General features: G+C 41.4%; 1 protein-coding gene across 1 annotated transcript; it reads right to left on the reverse strand.

Moving 5' to 3' along the window:
- Positions 1–50: 50 nt before the first annotated feature.
- Positions 51–14,313, reverse strand: LOC138637898 (uncharacterized). The gene is made up of 3 exons (XM_069726830.1): positions 14,182–14,313; positions 3,090–3,278; positions 51–1,392 (listed from the first exon to the last, which is right to left on the reverse strand). Exons 1-3 carry the CDS (start codon positions 14,311–14,313, stop codon positions 553–555), a joined length of 1,161 nt encoding a protein of 386 aa, XP_069582931.1. The 3' UTR covers positions 51–552.
- Between the last annotated feature and the right edge of the window lie 7,919 nt (positions 14,314–22,232).

The raw sequence follows: 22,232 nt of genomic DNA on the forward strand, positions 1-22,232 counted from the left end.
ATATCAGAATGATTAGAAATGGTAGTATAATTATTAATGTTACAACGTGCAATAAACATACAGATATCAGACAGTACAATATATGTTGTACAGGCTACAAACAAAGCTATTGCCAGTTCTGCATGTCTCCAGCAGGGGTCCTCAGCACACTGGCGACAGTAGGGGCGCCCATTGATGTCCCCATGGTGGCGGTATTATATCTCTCGTACATGCTGATCATATCAGTGCGGTGATTCCAGCACATTTATAACTGGCATTGTTCTGTGTCTTTGGTAACAGACATGGAATAGTCTGCTCCTAATAATAAATGGACGGGCAAATTGGGGCCCTCTCAGTCCAAGGGCCCTATAGAAGCCACATTGGATGTCTCTGATGCCAATCCCCTCGGAGTCCACTGGTCTGGGGGTCACCATATCATTACCTCCGAGAAGACGGAGAAGCTCTGAGTGTGGAATGGACATGTGACCACCAGGCGGGGGGCTTTTAGTTTTTATTTTTCTAAGCCCCCCTCTCTGTAATACTATACAATATGTGCGATTTATTCAGATCCTCCTATTCCAACTTTCGGAGGAAGCGGTGCACTCTCTCCTGCAGGGCGCTGTCCATCGATCGGTTGAGTTGCTGTCTCTTAATCTCTTTCTGTTCCCGCTGTTTCTCGACCGCCCTCATAGAAATGTTCTCTAGACAAGCAATCTGGCTGAGCTCCTTGTACGTCAGCAGCTGCCTGCCCGTTTGGGGTCTCCTTCTCTCTGATGACGCCACTGTCACTTTTCTTTCATGTTTTTGTACGTGTTCATTAGACTTTGCTTTAGCATCATCCATTCTGGTAAATCTGTCACTTGCTTCTTCTCTTCTGTCACTTGCTCCTTCTCTTCTGTCACTTGCTCCTTCTCTTCTGTCACTTGCTCCTTCTCTTCTTCTGTCACTTGCTTCTGCTCTTATTCTGTCGCTTGCTTCTTCACTTAATTTGGCTTTTCGTTGGTGGCTTGGCATTTGACCAACGCTGGGCAAGCAGAATGGAGAAGGCGGCCATTTTGAACTAATTCCATGCTCCATGTATAGCTCCGTACTTGCAGGGAGATGGCTCCTTGTGTGACCTGGACGGTGCTTATCCTTCTTGTACGTGTGGATTTCATCCATGACGTGATCCAAGGAGGACTGGTGTGTGATGGCTCTTTGGGTGAGGAGGTTCTTCCTTTGTCTGACCACATCGCTCACTGCTTGATTGAGTCGGATCAGACTTGCGTGCCGCTGGTAGTGCAGGCTGTCCAGCCTCACACACAGGCACTCATCTTCCTTCTTGTTCTGGACGTATGCATTGGTTATGACCGGAGCAGACTTGGGTCGGTGTTTCATGGGTTGCTCCATCATGGATGACGGTGCCGGCTGTTGCTGTTAGCAAAATAAAAAAAAGTGCAATGAAAAAAAATCCCACAAAAATCTCACAATCCTGTACTCTTTACGACAACTTATATCTGCCATCAAGGCCTTATTCGCACACAAGGTCTTTTTATCAAGTTTTCTAATTCTTGCAAACTGACCATTCTGTAGTCAATCATCCCATTCAGACGCACCAGATTTTGTGCCCCGATTCATTATTGCAGTAGCACTTTTTTTTTGTCTAGTTTTTTTTATATGTTTTTCACCCATTTTTATTTGCACCTTATTCTTTTTAATTTGCACATTTTTAAAGTCTATTCTATATGTATTGACCTGTTTTACTTATGTTCACCACTTTGGGCAAAATTTGGGGTCTCCGGATGTTTTTCTGGACGATTCATCCACTTTAACTTTTTAAAAAAGTGGCAATATTTTGGAACAAATTTACTTCTGTAGCCCCCCCCCTCCCCAGTGTGAGTCTGTATACACCAGATATTTTCCAACATTTTTAGCAGAAAATGCAACTTTTGGTGCTAAAACGTCGCAGAACAGATTAAAGACAAAAATAAAGAGCTTTTTTTGATTTTGCACTGAATTTATGAACTCTTGTGCCGTTTTCAAGAATTCGGTGCAAGAAATACTACAAGACAAAAAAAAGTGACTTAAAAAAAAAACCAAAGGATAAATCGGACCCTTTTATTGGCAATTTTTGGCTGCGAAATGAAGTCAATACGGACCAAACAAATTTATTAAAATGGATCAAAATAAAAAATTTTGTGATCCATTCAAGCCAAACTGTCTAAAAATAAATATAAAAAAATATATATACATATATAAATTTATAAATAAATATATATGTATATATATATATATATATATGTATATATATATATATATATAAAAGAATAAATATATATAAATATATATAGAAATAAGCAACTATATACTGTATATATATACATATATATAAATAAGAATAAATAAATATATATGTATATATATATATACATATATATATATATGTAAACAGATGGCAAAAAATGAATATGATATGCGTGTAAAAGGATCTAAAAACAGACACATATGGATGAAATACAAGCTCGAAAAGGATGACAAAATGCACTTTTTTTCAGAATGAAAATTGGATGAAGCAGCAAAATGAAGCCGCAGGGACACGAATATATTTTTCGAACACACCGAAGACACTCGGTTAGCACAGGAGCATGCTCAGATAACACCTCATCCCAGCACGTTCGCTCATCACTAATAACCAGTCATCTAACCCTTAGGTTTAGACCGGCCATGAACATGGCTGGTCAGTAGATCCCATGCAAAATGGCAGGATCATCCCACAACCCCTCGATTTTCCTCGAGAATCCACAGCCTAGAGGATTAGCAGTTTTGGAACAACTGGACATCCGTAGGTTGGGGACAGTCTGTAGTCTGCAAACAGTAAACTCTCACCCGTAGCTCTCCGGAGTGAATCATCTTGGGGATTATCTACGATTTTTGTTTCTACTGGGGCTTATATTAATTATTCAGAATATTTCAGATTATTGTTTACCTCTGAAGTTGATGTTTTATGGCAGCCCGTAATCTGCATAACGGTTCAATGTCACAAAACACCGTGCATGTGATTATTGGATATGTGATAGTAGGGGAGTTGCTATTTAAGCAGTTTTCCCATGACACTGCAGGCGATCACTTACCTGTGGAGCAGCGGAGTGAGAGGCGTCTGCACCTGAGGACGAGCTCGGCACAATGGATTGTTTGCAGAGGTCACGTCTTCCCGTTAATAAGTTGTGGGAGGTCTGTACTTTCTCACTGTTTGGGTACAGAAATATTTGCCAACTGAAAGAGGATCCTGCATTCATCTCTATGGGATGACGGGTGCTTTCCTTTATCAAGAGATGCACCAACACAAAAGACTAGTACGTATGTGTGGTGGACTATTATAGGGCGCAGTACAGACCGCGCCGCGCGGCTAGTAAATGTACATGATCAAATATGCGGTAATCTCGTCATAACTGCATGGTATACATAGATTCCTTTTACTTTTTTCGCCACCTTAATACACAATTAATCTCAGTCTCAGTCATGTTGGCCTTAAAGGGGTTTTCCATTTTTAACAATCATTTGCTGACATGTGAAATAACAAAGTCAGATAGTACTCGCCCTGCTCCGGTCCAGTGCCTGCCCCCTGACTCTACATTGTGTCTGCAGTGGGGATATCACGTCGACAGCGCGTATCACCGCTGCAGCCAATCGGTTGCTTGTACCATCTATATCAGCAGTAACTCTGAACTTGCTGATTGGTTGCAGCAGTGAAATGCACTGTTGACGTGATGTTCCCGCTCTAGCCAAAGTGGAAAACCCCTTTAACGGCTAGGATACCTTTAACATAGATGATTTACATCTGTTAGTGGTTACCTTCGGGTAATAAGTCACCCTAAGTTGAAATCTTCCTTCACAGAATATCTGTTCTGCAGTTTGAAGTCTCCTCATAGGTTCAGACTTTTCTGAGATTTCCCTCCCAGGAATACATGTTGAACACGAGTCCAGGGTGTTTCCGCCTTCACTGGCACTCCGATATTAAGAAAGTTGTTATATTTTACATTTAGATAGCAAATGAAGGAAAAAAAATAATTGCAAAGGTATGCGAAACCTTTAAAACGTACATGTCATTCCCACTGAGATAGAATTGCTCTATTTCTGGCCATTATATGACTTGTATCCTGTATTTTTCACCACTTTTTCCCTCTAATTTTGAATTGTCTTGGACTAAGTGGTTGAAGAGCGGCTGCTACTATGTCTCCTACACACAACATACAAAGACATTCGGGATTCCTGCTCTCCTGTCTCTCTATAGTACGTATTCAGAAGCAGCAGTAGCATAGAAGTCATACAACAGTGCTGAGCAGTGTAACTGTGAATCCAGCTCCAGGGTGAGATAAATCACTTACTGAAAAGCAGCAGGATCTATCTGTTTCTCTCACAATCTGCTCCTCCCTCCCTAAACTTCAATAAGCAAATATAATCTGATCTCTCAGTGATCTGGCAGTCCCTGTTGTTTTGAACAAGATGGATTTGAGTGTTCTTTCAGAGGTAATAATTAATTTATGAAGTCGTCACAGGTCTTTGAATAGTCGGTGGTAGTCTGGCCAGTGGAGCTGGCTGGCAAGAGGTGGTCGGGAAGCTGTGAAAAACCAGGAGGTACAGAACAAGAGCTGAAACGTCAGGAACGTGGAATGGTCAGACAATGGGCCAAAGGCAAAACCTAGAAGTACGAAATAGAAGCAGGAATTTCGGGCAGGTGGGATGGTCAGAATGTGGGCTGAGGTCAGATGAACATTGAACAACGAGCAGGGTAAACGTGGAAAACCAGAACTGTAAATGAGGAACTGGCATTCAGAATCTTAAATAGCTAGCAGTCCCAACCAAGGTCTTAGGCTACAAGTCTGCAGTTACTCTGTGTGACCGCAGACTTGCGAATCCTCAGATTTCACGCACAGGGCGCTGTGTGGATTCTCCGATTCCGGGAGCGGTGGGCTGGTGCCTGCAATTATGCCATTTGCATACATGTGGTCACGTGTCTACTAGACGTGTGTGGCTATGCTCCAATCAAGTCTTTTGAGAGAAGCCAGACACGTCTAGTCGGAATGTGGCTGGAAGTCACATGACCGCCAACTTCTGAAGCCGGTAATGGAGATCCCTCACAGCACACACTGTGCACGCTGCGAGGATTCACAAGTCTGCAGTCACATGGAGTGAATGATGACTTGTAGCCGAGGGCCACACAACCTCTTTAAGATAAAAGTTAACCCTCAAGGTCCTGGCCAAAATGGTACCACAATGAGGCGTAACTGTGACAGAAGTGGCTTGATGTTGCTGAGGTCCTCTACTTTGCCACCTCTGACATATGCTGATACAATTTGGTTGAATCACTTCAGTTTCCCTTGGCGTTGGCCTGACTTTTTGTTTATTCCTCTCGGCTTCCTTTATTCCCAAGACTCCGCTGGATTCCGACAGCTTTGGATAGTGGAGGTTTATAACCCAACGAGGCAGCAGCCTTCACTTGCTGGGAGGTGTTTTTTTTCTCAGCCACATTTACCACTAGTGTTGTGCCTAATCCTGCACATCTCTCTATGGTTAGCACCCTGATTTTTCTTACACTATCTGCCCAGATGATATTGGATGAAAAAACTCTCTTCCTTTTCTCTGCTTTTCTTCTAAAATAGTACTGACACAGCGATATAGTCGAGCTGAGTCCAAGGCAGAGCTTTTACAGCAACAAGGAAGGGTTACCCAGAGATGTAGCAGAGCTTGCTTCATCAGAGTCCAGGAAAGAGATGGTAAGAGAGGGTTTCACAGCTATATAGCAGAGCTGGGTTTGTCACAGAGTCCTAGGCAGAACTTGTACAGTGATAAGCCAGTGTTAGCCAGGAAGAAAACAGCTGAGTTTGTGACAGAATCCAAGGCAGAGCTTATACAGTAATAAGGTCAAGGTTACCCAGTGATGAAGCAGAGTTGGGTTTGATACCCGGTAAGTGAGGGTTTCACAGCTATATAGCAGAGCTGGGTTTGTCACAGAGTCCTAGGCAGAACTTGTACAGTGATAAGCCAGTGTTAGCCAGCAAGAAAACAGCTGAGTTTGTGACAGAATCCAAGGCAGAGCTTATACAGCAATAAGGTCAAGGTTACCCAGTGATGAAGCAGAGTTGGGTTTGATACATGGTAAGTGAGGGTTTCACAGCTATATAGTAGAGTTGGGTTTGTCACAGAGTCCTAGGCAGAACATGTACAGTGATAAGCCAGTGTTAGCCAGCAAGAAAACAGCTTAGTTTGTGACAGCATCTAAGGCAGAGCTTATACAGCAATAAGGCAGGGTTACCCCGAAATGAAGCAGAGTTGGGTTTGACACAGAGTCGTGGGCAGAGCAGATGCAACGATAAGACAGGATTACCCAGCAATGTAACAGAGCTGAGTTTGTGAGAGAATCCAAGGCAGAGCTTGTATAATAAGGCAAGATGTAGCGAGCATGCTTTGTAGTAGAGTCATGGGCATAGCTGGTACAGCGATAAGGCAGGTTTACCCAGTGATGCACAGTAGCAGAGCTTGGTTTGTCAGGTAGTTAAAACTGAGAAGCAGTCTAGGGTAGTGGCGTGGATGCCAATGACCTGAATACTCATGTGGCATTTTTACGCTACATGATCCGGCCTATAAGGCTTGAGCACAGGACACAAAAAACAGAGCTATCTGGGTGCTCCGAGTGGAGATCGCAGCACCCAACTCTTGATCCATGAGTGTTGCGTTAAATCCGGCCCACAAACGGAATAAGCTTGACTATATATGAGTAAAGACTAAATAGCTGGCATGTATACACCATCTGAGTACAGATATACGTAAACATGTAATAATGACCCATCCCCGGTATAATCCCCGGTATTCTCCACATGCTGAATAGACCTACGTGTCACAACAGCCGTCCTGCTGCCAATAGACACTTCTGGTTCCTTACAGGAAGAATCGGTTCCTTTTGTCCGTCTCTGGTAAATTGTCAAAAGAAACACATCTTGTCACCAGTGACCTGTCGGGAAATAGAATATTACCTTTCTCCTTTTGTGACGGCGATCACAATGGTCAGGGTGATTGGGGCGATGTCACATTTCAGTTCCTTGTGTTTATTGTGGATGAAACAAAAACAAAAAAAAATCACCTGGGATATAGAGAAATAATAAGGCCCCTTAGAAAAACTGGCAATGGCCTCCCCGAACACACATGAGCATACACATTGGGGTCAGAAGGGTGGGCGCAGGAGTTACAGTTACATCCAGTCACCCAGAGCCGAGGGAGGCATAAAGGGTCCCATATGACAAGACCAACACTAATAAAGGACCATGATAGGGAGATTATGCACCGGGACCACCAGTATTAAGTTATGCCACTAGTAAGTGCTCCATTTATCACAAGCATACATGCAGATTACCTTCTTCTATTCTCAGTCACAGAATTAAATGATAAACCTCCAGCTGCCTCCAGTCACCACTAGGGGGAGCTCACTGCATACAGATTTATATAGGAGCAGTGTACTCCTCCTAGTGGTGTCTGCAAGAAAACACAATGAGAATATGTCAAGAAGGCAGAGAAGCCGGTCAGTTCCTTTGTCTAAGGGCCCTATGGCATTCCCATAATCAAAGTTCAGATCGTAACAGCTTAACCGCTTAGATATTGCTGTCAATCGTTAAAAACGGGGAGAGGAGGGGTCAATTCTAGCAATGCAAATTGATGTTCTCTGTGCTTCAAACAGAACCCTGAGGCTATCACAGAGCAGGTGCATTTATACGGAGACTTGATTACACACCGGTGGATTATATTTATCATCATTAGGCATTTGGGACAACACTGGATCATTCAGAGATCCACAATGAACTTCTGGAGTGAGTTTGCTGCACTGAAAGTAAAGGGGCCGAATAATATTGCACACCCCACCTTTCAGTTTTTGAATTTCCACAAAAATTTAAAATAACCAATAAATTTCGTTCAACTTCACAACTGTGTTCCACTTGTTGTTGATTCTTCACCAAAAATTTACATTTGGTATCTTTATGTTTGAAGCATGATATGTGGGAAAAGGTTGAAAAGTTCCAGGGAGCCGAATACTTTCGCAAGGCACTGTATATACACTGCTCAAAAAAATAAGCCACATGAGGTCTGCCATTGTCCTGCATTAGGAGGAACCCAGGGCCAACTGCACCAGCATATGGTCTCACAAGGGGTCTGATGATCTCATCTCGGTACCTAATGGCAGTCAGGCTACCTCTGGCGAACACATAGAGGGCTGTGCGGCCCTCCAAAGAAATGCCACCCCACACCATTACTGACCCACTGTGAAACCGATCATGCTTAAGGATGTTGCAGGCAGCAGATCGCTCTCCATGGCGTCTCCAGACTCTGTCACGTCTGTCACATGTGCTCAGTGTGAACCTGCTTTCATCTGTGAAGAGCACAATGCGGCTGTGGCGAATTTGCCAATCCTGGTGTTCTGTGGCAAATGCCAAGCGTCCTGGTGTTGGCTGTGAGCACAATCCCCATCTGTGGACGTCGGGCCCTCAGACCACCCTCATGGAGTCAGTTTCTAACCGTTTGTGCAGACACATGCACATTTGTGGCCTTTTGGAGGTCATTTTGCGGGGCTCTGGCAGTGCACCTCTTGTCCCTTCTTGCACAAAGGCTGAGATAGCGGTCCTGCTGCTGGGTTGTTGCCCTCCTACAGCCCCCTCCACGTCTCCTGGTGTACTGGCCTGTCTCCTGGTAGTGCCTCCAGCCTCTGGACACTACGCTGACAGACACAAACCTTCTTTCCACAGCTCACATTGATGTGCCATCCTGGATGAGCTGCATTACCTGAGCCACTTGTGTGGGTTGTAGCGTCCGTCTCTGCTACCATGAGTGTGAAAGCACAACCGACATTCAAAAGTGACCAAAACATCAGCCAGAAAGCATTGGTACTGAGATGTGGTCTGTGGTCCCCACCTGCAGAACCACTGCTTGATTAAGTTTGTCTTGATGATTGCCAATAATTTCCATCTGTTGTCTATTCCATCTGCACAACAGCATGTGAAATTGATTGTCAATCAGTGTTGCTTCCTAAGTGGACAGTTTGATTTCACAGGAGTTTGATTTACTTGGAGTTATATTCTGTTGTTTAAGTGTTCCCTTTATTTTTTTGAGCAGTGTATATATATACTGTATATGGGAGATTAGGGAAGCATGATTATGATTATTGTTAATCTAATATATAAAGCTAAATGTGTGTGTGTATGTGTGTATGTATGTATGTATGTATGTCCGGGATTGGCATCTGCACCGTCGCAGCTACAGCCACTAAATTTTGCACAGTCACACGTCTGGACCCCGAGAGCGTCATAGGCTACGTTGTGAGGTGAAATTTTAACCCCGCGCTTTCCAATTCACCAAACAATTTTGACCCTATCTACATAATGGGGAAAAGTGAAAGGAAAAGTGTTGGAGGCAAATTGACAGCTGCCAGATGTGAACAAGGGGGACTTAAAGAATGAGAGCGATGGCGCCAAAGAGTATATACCGTACAGTTACTAAGGTGGAGCCCCGACATGGGATACTCACCACACACGGAGATATGAACACACACACAAAATGCGCCACAAACTACCACGTGCTTGAACACATATACCACCCTCAGCACACATTTCACCACACATACACCAACTTCGCCACATAAAAGTCGAAACACAAAAGTCGCCGCTCAAAACTCGCCACGCGCAAAACTCGCCACATGCAAAAACTAGACTCACGCAAAACTCGCCACAAGTGCAAAACTCACCTCATGGAAAACTCGCCACACGCAAAACTTGCACACACGGAAAAATTGCCACATGCACAAAATTTGCAACACATGCAAAAGTTGCCTCATACAAAACTTGCACATACTCAAAAGGCACCACACATAAAACTCGCCACGCGCAAAACTCACCATGCGCAAAACTTGCTGCACACAACTTGCTACACTAACCTGTCACATGCAACTCGACACAAAAAAAGTTGCTACACGCATGTTGCCACACAAAACTCATCTCACAAAAGTCGCTACATGCATGTCACCACACGCAACTCAGCACACACAACTTGACACATGAAACTCGCCCTAAAACACACACAAGTCTGGTATTATCCTTCAAAAATAATAATCTGATTAATAAGCAGACAAACTACGAGAGCAACAAATGTACCATATAGGAAATACGGCAGCTGTCAGTCACATGACCTGTCTATTATGTGTATGTTTGAGCTAATATATACTGCCGGGGGGGGCTTCCTGTTGGCTGGGGATTTATCAGGCTGCCAATTTAGCTTACAAATACTGAGGTAAAAATACTGAGCAAATAACGTGTGAACGAGGTCTAATACAGGAGGAGATGACATACAGGTATATACTATATACAGGAGCAGATGACACACAGGTATATACTATATACAGGGGAGCTGACACACACATATATACTATATACAGGGGAGCTGACACACACATATATACTATATACAGGGTAGATGACACAGGTATATACTATATACAGGAGGAGATGACACAGGTATATACTATATACAGGAGGAGATGACACACAGGTATATACTATATACAGGGGAGATGACACACATATATACTATATACAGGAGAGATGACACAGGTATATACTATATAGAGGAGGAGATGACATACAGGTACATACTATATACAGGAAGAGATGACATACAGGTATATACTATATACAGGAGGAGATGACACACAGGTATATACTATATACAGGGGAGATGACACACAGGTATATACTATATACAGGAGGAGATGACATACAGGTATATACTATATATAGGAGATGACATACAGGTATATACTATATACAGGGGAGATGACACACAGGTATATACTATATACAGGAGCAGATGACACACAGGTATATACTATATACAGGGGAGATAACACACAGGTATATACTATATACAGGAGGAGATGACATACAGGTATATACTACAGTTAGGTCCATATATATTTGGACAGAGACAACATTTTTCTAATTTTGGTTATAGACATTACCACAATGAATTTTAAACAAAACAATTCAGATGCAGTTGAAGTTCAGACTTTCAGCTTTCATTTGAGGGTATCCACATTAAAATTGGATGAAGGGTTTAGGAGCTTCAGCTCCTTAACATGTGCCACCCTATTTTTAAAGGGACCAAAAGTACTTGGACAATTGACTCCAAGGCTATTTCATGGACAGGTGTGGGCAATCCATTCACTATGTCATTCTCAATAAAGCAGATAAAAGGCCTGGAGTTGATTTGAGGTGTGGTGTTTGCATTTGGAAGGTTTTGCTGTGAAGTAAACTTGCGGTCAAAGGAGCTCTCCATGCAGATGAAACAAGCCATCCTTAAGCTGCGAAAACAGAAAAAAACCCATCTGAGAAATTGCTAAAATATTAGGAGTGGCAAAATCTACAGTTTGGTACATCCTGAGAAAGAAAGCAAGCACTGGTGAACTCATCAATGCAAGAAGACCTGGGCGCCCACGGAAGACAACAGTGGTGGATGATCGCAGAATAATCTCCATGGTGAAGAGAAACCCCTTCACAACAGCCAACCAAGTGACCAACACTCTCCAGGAGGTCGGCGTATCAATATCCAAATCTACCATAAGAGAAGACTGCATGAAAGTAAATACAGAGGGTTCACTGCACGGTGCAGCCACTCATAAGCATCAAGAATAAAAAGGCTAGACTGGACTTTGCTAAAAACATCTAAAAAAGTCAGCACAGTTCTGGAATAACATTCTTTGGACAGATGAAACCAAGATCAACCTCTACCAGAATGATGGAAAGAGAAAAGTATGGCGAAGGCGTGGTACAGCTCATGATCCAAAGCATACCACATCATCTGTAAACCACGGCGGAGGCAGTGTGATGGCTTGGGCATGCATGGCTGCCAGTGGCACTGGGTCACTAGTGTTTATTGATGATGTGACACAGGACAGAAGCAGCCAAATGAATTCTGAGGTATTCAGAGACATACTGTGTGCTCAGATCCAGCCAAATGCAGCCAAACTGATTGGTCGTCGTTTCATACTACAGATGGACAATGACCCAAAACATAAAGCCAAAGCAACCCAGGAGTTTATTAAAGCAAAGAAGTGGAATATTCTTGAATGGCCAAGTCAGTCACCTGATCTCAACCCAATTGAGCATGCATTTCACTTGTTAAAGACTAAACTTCAGACAGAAAGGCCCACAAACAAACAGCAACTGAAAACCACCGCAGTGAAGACCTGGCAGAGCACCAAAAAGGAGGAAACACAGCGTCTGGTGATGTCCATGAGTTCAAGACTTCAGGCAGTCATTGCCAAGAAAGGGTTTTCAACCAAGTACTAAAAATGAACATTTTATTTAAAATTATTGAATCTGTCCAATTACTTTTGGTCCCTTTAAAAACAGGGTGGCACATGTTAAGGAGCTGAAACTCCTAAACCCTTCATCCAATTTTAATGTGGATACCCTCAAATGAAAGCTGAAAGTCTGAACTTCAACTGCACCTGAATTGTTTTGTTTGAAATTCATTGTGGTAATGTCTATAACCAAAATTAGAAAATTGTTGTCTCTGTCCAAATATATATGGACCTAACTGTATATATAGAAGGCGATGACATACAGGTATATACTATATACAGGGGAGATGACACACAGGTATATACTATATACAGGGGAGATGACACACAGGTATATACTATATACAGGGAAGATGACATACAGGTATATACTATATATAGAAGATGACATACAGGTATATACTATATATAGAAGGAGATGACATACAGGTATATACTATATACAGGGGAGATGACATACAGGTATATAGTATATACAGGAGATGACATACAGGTGTATACTATATATAAGGGAAATGACAAACATGTATATACTGAGGTGAAAATGAGAGGTGTGAGGTGAAAATGAAAAGGTGTGAGTGCAAAATGAGAGGAGTGAGGGAAAATAGTGGAGTGATCGGAAAATGACAGATGTGAGGTCGAAATGACAAGTGTTAGGGGGGAATGAGAGGAGTGAGGGAGAAAATGAGAGATGTGAAAGGGAAAATGAAAGATGTGATGGGGAAAATGAGAGAAGTGAGGTGCTATAACTAACCACAGATATTTACTATGCCCAGGCAACGCCGGGCTCTTCAGCTAGTAAAATATATATTTGCACTGCACTTCATATTAATGGCATATTGAATTTGCTCCCTTGGGCTCCTGGCATTCTGTACTGTGGAATTAAAACTCCTTGCACTTACTGATCTGTGATAGTGCTGTGTGTGCTGACCTGCTCCCCTTTGGTTTTAATATATGTTTTTTGTTTTTTTTATTGTGTCTTATTACTTCTTTTTAATAGTTTGTCCTTGTTTGGTGTCTATTTAATAAAATAAATTGAATATAATCAGTGATTCTTGGTAATCTGTTTTTCAACTGTTTTTTTTTCTTCGTTTTCAGTGTTTATGTGTCTACTTGAAATTCATATGATATAAGATTATTTATAATTGTTTAGGGTATTATTTTCTCCTTAATTTTTTTAATTAAATTGGATTTATTTTTCCCTTAATAATAAAGACCTTCATTTACCAAGGAAGGGGGCAAGCACTTTTTCACACCAATATATACAGTGGGGCAAAAAAGTATTTAGTCAGTCAGCAATAGTGCAAGTTCCACCACTTAAAAAGATGAGAGGCGTCTGTAATTTACATCATAGTATACACCAAAACTTCCATATTAAATAATCTTAAATGGAAACATGAAGAGATCCCACAAATGATGCAAATAAAATACAACTTTTATTATACCACATTACAAACAATTAAAAAAAGCAAAAATACCGTATAGTGGAAACCGAACAGGAAAAACCGGTGAACAAATATAAACCGGTATTATAAGCTGGCAGCAATCATATCTCATGACATAAACTCTGGCACAAAGTATATATAGTATTCCAACATAAATAAATGTCAGAATTTCAATCAATACCGCCCATATCCTAATACATAACAAAGTATAAATACAAATTTACTCAGCCATGGAGGGGGTAGCAAGGGAAATTCCTAAGCCTAATGTGTGCCCACAAAGCTACACTCTAGATATAATAACGTCATGTAAGCCAGCCTAACAAATAGAAGTAAATCGTGCTTACCGCATCTCATCTATACATCCGTTCGGCGTCCACTCACCCCGACGTACGTTTCGCCACCTGCTTCTTCCGGGGGCGTGTCAGGGTGAGCGGTAGCCGGGCTTAAATATAATGCTCCACCAATCGGGAGATAATAGGCGGGTAGAGTCCAGCGCAGCCGTAGTGCGCGCATTGCGCCTATGCCCGCCCCCTCTAATGGACACTTCCCTGGCAACGCTCAATGGCACGCAAGCAGTAAGCCTGCGTGTCATAATAAGAACGCCCAGCGAAGATCCGGGAGGTCTGGGAACAAGCGCATGCGCAATGGCTCGCAGGCAGAACTTTATAAGTCTATATCACACACGGAGGATGGAAGAAAAATGCCTGGACAGACAAATAAAGTGCTTATTATAAGCAGTACGTCGGGGTGAGTGGACGCCGAACGGATGTATAGATGAGATGCGGTAAGCACGATTTACTTCTATTTGTTAGGCTGGCTTACATGACGTTATTATATCTAGAGTGTAGCTTTGTGGGCACACATTAGGCTTAGGAATTTCCCTTGCTACCCCCTCCATGGCTGAGTAAATTTGTATTTATACTTTGTTATGTATTAGGATATGGGCGGTATTGATTGAAATTCTGACATTTATTTATGTTGGAATACTATATATACTTTGTGCCAGAGTTTATGTCATGAGATATGATTGCTGCCAGCTTATAATACCGGTTTATATTTGTTCACCGGTTTTTCCTGTTCGGTTTCCACTATACGGTATTTTTGCTTTTTTTAATTGTTTTTAATGTGGTATAATAAAAGTTGTATTTTATTTGCATCATTTGTGGGATCTCTTCATGTTTCCATTTAAGATTATTTAATATGGAAGTTTTGGTGTATATTATGATTAGAAGTGCCCTTGTTTCTATATGGGACGTCTTTTTGATGTAGTTCATTAGTATTTTTCTGTTTACGACAGATAGTCCGTTCTACCATGGATTTAAAAGCTAAAGAATTGACTTGGCGTAATAAAGCAGTGAATATTTTTAAGCAAAATACCGTTAGTGTTTCGCAAGATGCATCTGTATCTAATAGGGAATTAATGCTGAAATATAAGAATGCTCTCCACAAAAAGACCAAAATTTGGTGGAATCGTGCTTCCTTAGAAAATTATGTGGACAAAAGAATTGTTCCTCGTGGTTTAAGAGTACAAATATATCCTACGTTTGACCTGAATGATGAGGATTTGACTAATCGCTGGATTGAGACGGCTTCTGTTTGCTCTATTGATTTCATCAAAATCATCATTGAACATAATACTGCTATTTTAAAGACAATTGATGTTGAATTGGAATCTATTTATAAGAGTTTACATTCTAGTCTTACTACGGAGCAAATGGAGGCATGGATTAAGGAATTAAATAAGGAGGAGTGTAAATGGGAGGAAGAAGTGAGTCAGGGAAAATTGAAAAAATTCTTACGAGACTCTAAGGACTATGAGACAAATAAGATCTTTCGTTGGCAACAGAGGATGAGAAATGTGAAATATGGTGTACCTGGAGAAAAATTTGACTCCTCAAGTATGTCGGGGAGCGAGAGTGGTATGTCAGGCGGAGAAACCTCGTATACCAGGGATTTTCATTTACGCAGTGGAGGATGTAAGAAGTTTCCGGATATGTTTAATAAACCATCTAAGTCCAAAAAGTATGGAAACCAAATGAAGGTAATTAATCTCTCGGAACATCTTTTGTCCCCCGTACAGGAGGACCTTCTGTGTAGGGGTCTCACTTTTTCACCTTCTTCACATTTAGATGCCTTTAATGCGGTAAAAGATGTCAACCTTTTTGCCAGGAAGATTTTATTACGTAAACTTCATTTTAAACCCGAATTGGAAGTTATTTTGGAAACTGAGGAAGAGAATGAGACTTGTCGAATTTTGGAATCTCTACTTTTGGAGAATGAGACTACTGAGGTGAGTATGATCCCGGATAAATTGGTCCCGAAGTCAAAAAAATTTCCCCCTTTGGGACTATGTCCTGCGGTGGACATATTCACTAAATTGGTGACCCAGGATGTTGAAGAGTTGGCATCTAAACATGGGAGGGGTGCTAACAATCTGTCTAAAATGGAGCGAAAGGAATTGGTCGAACTTAGGAGTTGGAATGATGTAGTCTTCAAATCGGCAGATAAGGGGGGAAACCTCGTTATCTGGCCACTAGACATGTATGAAAGACAAGCATACAGATTGTTAGAAGACACCAGGTGTTATCGAAGGTTAACATATAATCCGTTATCCTCTTTTCATCAGATTCTGGTGGATATTCTGGGTAAGGCTTTGGAGGATGGTCTTATAACGAAAACCTTTTTTGAGAAGATCCGGGATTTACATCCAAGGTTATGTACCTTTTACCTTATTCCAAAGGTACATAAAGACCCAATTGATCCCCCTGGGCGACCAATTGTGGCCGGAAATGGGGGATTGTGTGAGGTAATTTCAGAGGTCATCGACTATTTTTTGAAACCCATTGTATCTTCTCTTCCGTCCTTTGTTAGGGATACCAACCAGGTGTTACAGCGTATTGATGAGTTGGAAATGGAGAAGACTATGTTACTCGTAACAGCGGACGTGGAATCCTTGTACACGTCAATCAGGCACGAGGATGGCCTGAAGGCCACGTCATGGTTTCTGAGGGAGAGTAATATGGATAACCACTTGGTGGACTTGATTATGACCCTACTGGACTTCGTTTTAAGGCACAACACCTTCATCTTTAATGGAAAGATTTATCTTCAATGCCAAGGTACGGCTATGGGGGCATCTTGTGCCCCTTCATTCACCAATTTATTTTTGGGCGCCTGGGAGCGTAAAATCTTTATGGAGGAGGACATCATCAAGATAAAGCAGGTCCATAATTGGATGCGATATATTGATGACGTCCTATTTGTGTGGGAAGGCCCAGAGGAGGAACTTGGATGTTTGATGGAGAAACTTAATAATAATGACCAAAATATACATCTCACTTTTAAATCTGGTAGGAGCCTGGATTTTTTGGACATATGGATTGATGTTTCCATTAATGGACGTTTAAAAACAGACGTTTACAGAAAGCCTACCGCCACTAATTCTTATCTTAGAGCGGATTCTGCACATCCTATGAATACAATTCGGGGAATTCCAATTGGTCAATTCCTGAGAATGAAGAAAATTTGCTCAGATAATGAATCTTTTGAGAGACAATGTACGGATCTGTCGGCTAGATTCATGGAGAGAGGATACAGCAAGAAGATGATACGGAGGGGTTACAATAGAGCAAAACGGACGCCTAGAAATAAATTGCTATATGGAAATTATGCGAAACCGAAAAATGAGGATGATAAACAGGTAAGATTTATATCAACCTATAATTCCCAATGGCAACCATTGGTTGGAATCATCCAAAAACATTGGGAGGTTCTTTTATCAGATTCTATTTTGAAACAGGTTTTGCCTGTGACTCCTCTATGTGTGGCCAGACGTTCCGCTAACCTCAAGGACCTTTTGGTCCACAGTCATTATGATCCTAAAAAAAGTAGTACATCTCGTCCTTTGGTAAAGGGGTTTTTCCCGTGCGGTCTGTGTAAGGCGTGTGCCAACTTGATAAAAGGGAAAACCTTTAAAAACTTTGATGGGTCAAGGGTGTATGAGATCCGTAAACATCTGACATGCGTCTCGAGGGCGGTTATATACCATGCCGAATGTCCCTGTGGTAAGGTCTATATAGGCCTTACCACACGGGAACTCAAAATCCGCGTTAGAGAGCACATTTTGGACATTGAAAAGGCTAAAAATGTCACTGATGATACAACATTAAAAACATTAGCTCGTCATTTTAAGAAATACCATGATTGTATTCCTCGTGGTCTCAGGATCAAGGCCATAGATCAAGTGGATCTGGGTTCACGGGGTGGCGACGTAGGCAAAAATTTGGCTAGACTTGAATGCCGTTGGATATACCGTCTGAGGACAATTAGACCATTTGGTCTCAATGAGACAATGGGATTTTCAGCATTCTTATAAATAACAGGTGCTTCTTTTTATGGGGTGGGAGGTGTCCGGTTGTATTTTATATTTGTGTTTTTATGTTGATTTTAACATTTGTTTTTTCATTCTAGTATTCCTTACATATGGTGGGAGAGGTTGTTGTCAATACTATCGTTGTCACGGAAGGAGTTGAATTTTCTGGAGACGGACATTTTCTGGACAGAATTATTTATATTAGTGTAATGTCATAAATTTTTGGACGCTGTATTTATACTATGTTTTGTATATTTATATTGTTGTTATGTAATTTATAATGAATATTTGCATTTTTTATTCACTATTATGTATGTCTGATTAGGTATTCTTGCAAGGAATTATCCATACCCATAACTATGTGTGGTTTTTAACATAAAATATTTGAAATATTATTGTGATAAAATATGGTGTTCACTATTAAGTAGGACTGGTTAGGTGTTCATGTGATATATAATCTATACTCACCACTAGGTGGTTATGTGGCATTTAACATAAAATATTATTGTGATAAAATATGGTATTCACTATGGAGGGGGTAGTATATATACAGATATTATGGTCATTAGGTGTCTGTGTTAGCGTATTTATAGGGTTTATTGATTATTATTTATTTTTTATTTTTATTTTTTCCTTTTTTTCATTTTTTCTTCTTATATGTGTGGGTAAATTTGTATTGTTTTTCTATACTCATTTAATATATTTTATGAGGTAGAATATATAGATATATATGTTTATGTGGTCATTCTGTTCTGTGACCATTCACTTTTATGTGATGTTGGCATTTATTATGGACACTTTATATTTATTTTAATAAACATCACGTGCACATCCATATATCATTAGGTTTTTCCTTTTTTCCTTCACTGGGAGTATTGCTTATAATAAGCACTTTATTTGTCTGTCCAGGCATTTTTCTTCCATCCTCCGTGTGTGATATAGACTTCTAAAGTTCTGCCTGCGAGCCATTGCGCATGCGCTTGTTCCCAGACCTCCCGGATCTTCGCTGGGCGTTCTTATTATGACACGCAGGCTTACTGCTTGCGTGCCATTGAGCGTTGCCAGGGAAGTGTCCATTAGAGGGGGCGGGCATAGGCGCAATGCGCGCACTATGGCTGCGCTGGACTCTACCCGCCTATTATCTCCCGATTGGTGGAGCATTATATTTAAGCCCGGCTACCGCTCACCCTGACACGCCCCCGGAAGAAGCAGGTGGCGAAACGTACGTCGGGGTGAGTGGACGCCGAACGGATGTATAGATGAGATGCGGTAAGCACGATTTACTTCTATTTGTTAGGCTGGCTTACATGACGTTATTATATCTAGAGTGTAGCTTTGTGGGCACACATTAGGCTTAGGAATTTCCCTTGCTACCCCCTCCATGGCTGAGTAAATTTGTATTTATACTTTGTTATGTATTAGGATATGGGCGGTATTGATTGAAATTCTGACATTTATTTATGTTGGAATACTATATATACTTTGTGCCAGAGTTTATGTCATGAGATATGATTGCTGCCAGCTTATAATACCGGTTTATATTTGTTCACCGGTTTTTCCTGTTCGGTTTCCACTATACGGTATTTTTGCTTTTTTTAATTGTTTTTAATGTGGTATAATAAAAGTTGTATTTTATTTGCATCATTTGTGGGATCTCTTCATGTTTCCATTTAAGATTATTTAATATGGAAGTTTTGGTGTATATTATGATTAGAAGTGCCCTTGTTTCTATATGGGACGTCTTTTTGATGTAGTGCAATTTACATCATAGGTAGACCTCAACTATGGGAGACAAACTGAGAAAAAAAAAATCCAGAAAATCACATTGTCTGTTTTTTTAACATTTTATTTGCAGATTATGGTGGAAAATAATTATTTGGTCAGAAACAAAATTTCATCTCAATACTTTGTAATATATCCTTTGTTGGCAATGACAGAGGTCAAACATTTTCTGTAAGTCTTCACAAGGTTGCCACACACTGTTGTTAGTATGTTAATAATAATAATAATCTTTATTTTTATATAGAGCTAACATATTCCGCAGCGCTTTACAGTTTTGCACACATTATCATCACTGTCCCCGATTGGGCTCACAATCTAGAATTCCTATCAGTATGTCTTTGGAATGTGGGAGGAAACCGGAGTGCCTGGAGGAAACCCACGCAAACACGGAGAGAACATACAAACTCTTTGCAGATGTTGTCCTGGGTGGGATTAGAACAAAATTGGCCCATTCCTCCATGCAGATCTCCTCTAGAGCAGTGATGTTTTTGGCTTTTCGCTTGGCAACACGGACTTTCAACTCCCTCCAAAGGTTTTCTATAGGGTTGAGATCTGGAGACTGGCTAGGCCACTCCAGGACCTTGAAATGCTTCTTACGAAGCCACTCCTTAGTTGCCCTGGCGGTGTGCTTTGGATCATTGTCATGTTGAAAGACCCAGCCACGTTTCATCTTCAATGCCCTTGCTGATGGAAGGAGGTTTGCACTCAAAATCTCACGATACATGGCCCCATTCATTCTTTCATGTACCCGGATCAGTCGTCCTGGCCCCTTTGCAGAGAAACAGCCCCAAAGCATGATGTTTCCACCACCATGCTTTACAGTAGGTATGGTGTTTGATGGATGCAACTCAGTATTCTTTTTCCTCCAAACACGACAAGTTGTGTTTCTACCAAACAGTTCCAGTTTGGTTTCATCAGACCATAGGACATTCTCCCAAAACTTCTCTGGATCATCCAAATGCTCTCTAGCAAACTTCAGACGGGCCCGGACATGTACTGGCTTAAGCAGTGGGACACGTCTGGCACTGCAGGATCTGAGTCCATGGTGGCGTAGTGTGTTACTTATGGTAGGCCTTGTTACATTGGTCCCAGCTCTCTGCAGTTCATTCACTAGGTCCCCCCGCGTGGTTCTGGGATTTTTGCTCGCCGTTCTTGTGATCATTCTGACCCCACGGGGTGGGATTTTGCGTGGAGCCCCAGATCGAGGGAGATTATCCCTCTTGTATGTCTTCCATTTTCTAATTATTGCTCCCACTGTTGATTTCTTCACTCCAAGCTGGTTGGCTATTGCAGATTCAGTCTTCCCAGCCTGGTGCAGGGCTACAATTTTGTTTCTGGTGTCCTTTGACAGCTCTTTGGTCTTCACCATAGTGGAGTTTGGAGTCAGACTGTTTGAGGGTGTGCACAGGTGTCTTTTTATACTGATAACAAGTTTAAACAGGTGCCATTACTACAGGTAATGAGTGGAGGAAAGAGGAGACTCTTAAAGAAGAAGTTACAGGTCTGTGAGAGCCAGAAATCTTGATTGTTTGTTTCTGACCAAATACTTATTTTCCACCATAATATGCAAAAAAAATGTTAAAAAACAGACAATGTGATTTTCTGGATTTTTTTTTCTCAGTTTGTCTCCCATAGTTGAGGTCTACCTATGATGTAAATTATAGACGCCTCATCTTTTTAAGTGGTGGAACTTGCACTATTGCTGACTGACTAAATACTTTTTTGCCCCTCGAGTATAAGCCTAGGGTTGAAAATGCAGCAGCTACTGGTAAATTTCAAACATAAAAATAGATACCAATAAAAGTAAAATTAATTGAGACATCAGTAGTTTAAGTGTTTTTGAATATCCATATTGAATCAGGAGCCCCATATAATGCTCCATGCAGTTCATGATGGGCTCCATAAGATGCTCCATATTAAAATATACCCCATATAATGCTGCACAAATGCTGATTATGGCCCCATAAGATGCTCCATACAGACATTTGCCCTGTATAATGCTCCACAAATGTGGATTATGGCCCCATAAGATGCTCCATACAGATAATTGCCCCATATAATGCTGCACATGGCCCCATAAGATGCTCCATACAGATATTTGCCCCATATAATGCTGCACATGGCCCCATAAAATGCTCAATACAGGATGAAAGATATAGGGGCGGGATTGGAGACACAGGGGGCAGGATTGGAGACACAGGGGGCAGGATTGGAGACATGGTGCGGGATGGAGACAGATCGGGCAAGATGGAGACACATGGGTGTTGTGAATTCTGCT

Source organism: Ranitomeya imitator, chromosome 5 (assembly GCF_032444005.1).
Source record: "Ranitomeya imitator isolate aRanImi1 chromosome 5, aRanImi1.pri, whole genome shotgun sequence".
Lineage (NCBI taxonomy): Eukaryota > Metazoa > Chordata > Amphibia > Anura > Dendrobatidae > Ranitomeya > Ranitomeya imitator.

What these genes read in the sequence shown, in the direction of transcription:
- LOC138637898 (XM_069726830.1), bottom strand. Translation starts at nt 14,313, where the DNA reads ATGCGCGCACTACGGCTGCGCTGGACTCTACCCGCCTATTATCTCCCG. An exon ending in GTGGCGAAACGTACGTCGGG is followed by an intron (nt 3,279 to 14,181) that starts GTGAGTGGACGC and finishes CTCTTGATAAAG; the next exon opens with GAAAGCACCCGTCATCCCAT. An exon ending in CTCACTCCGCTGCTCCACAG is followed by an intron (nt 1,393 to 3,089) that starts GTAAGTGATCGC and finishes TTTTGCTAACAG; the next exon opens with CAACAGCCGGCACCGTCATC.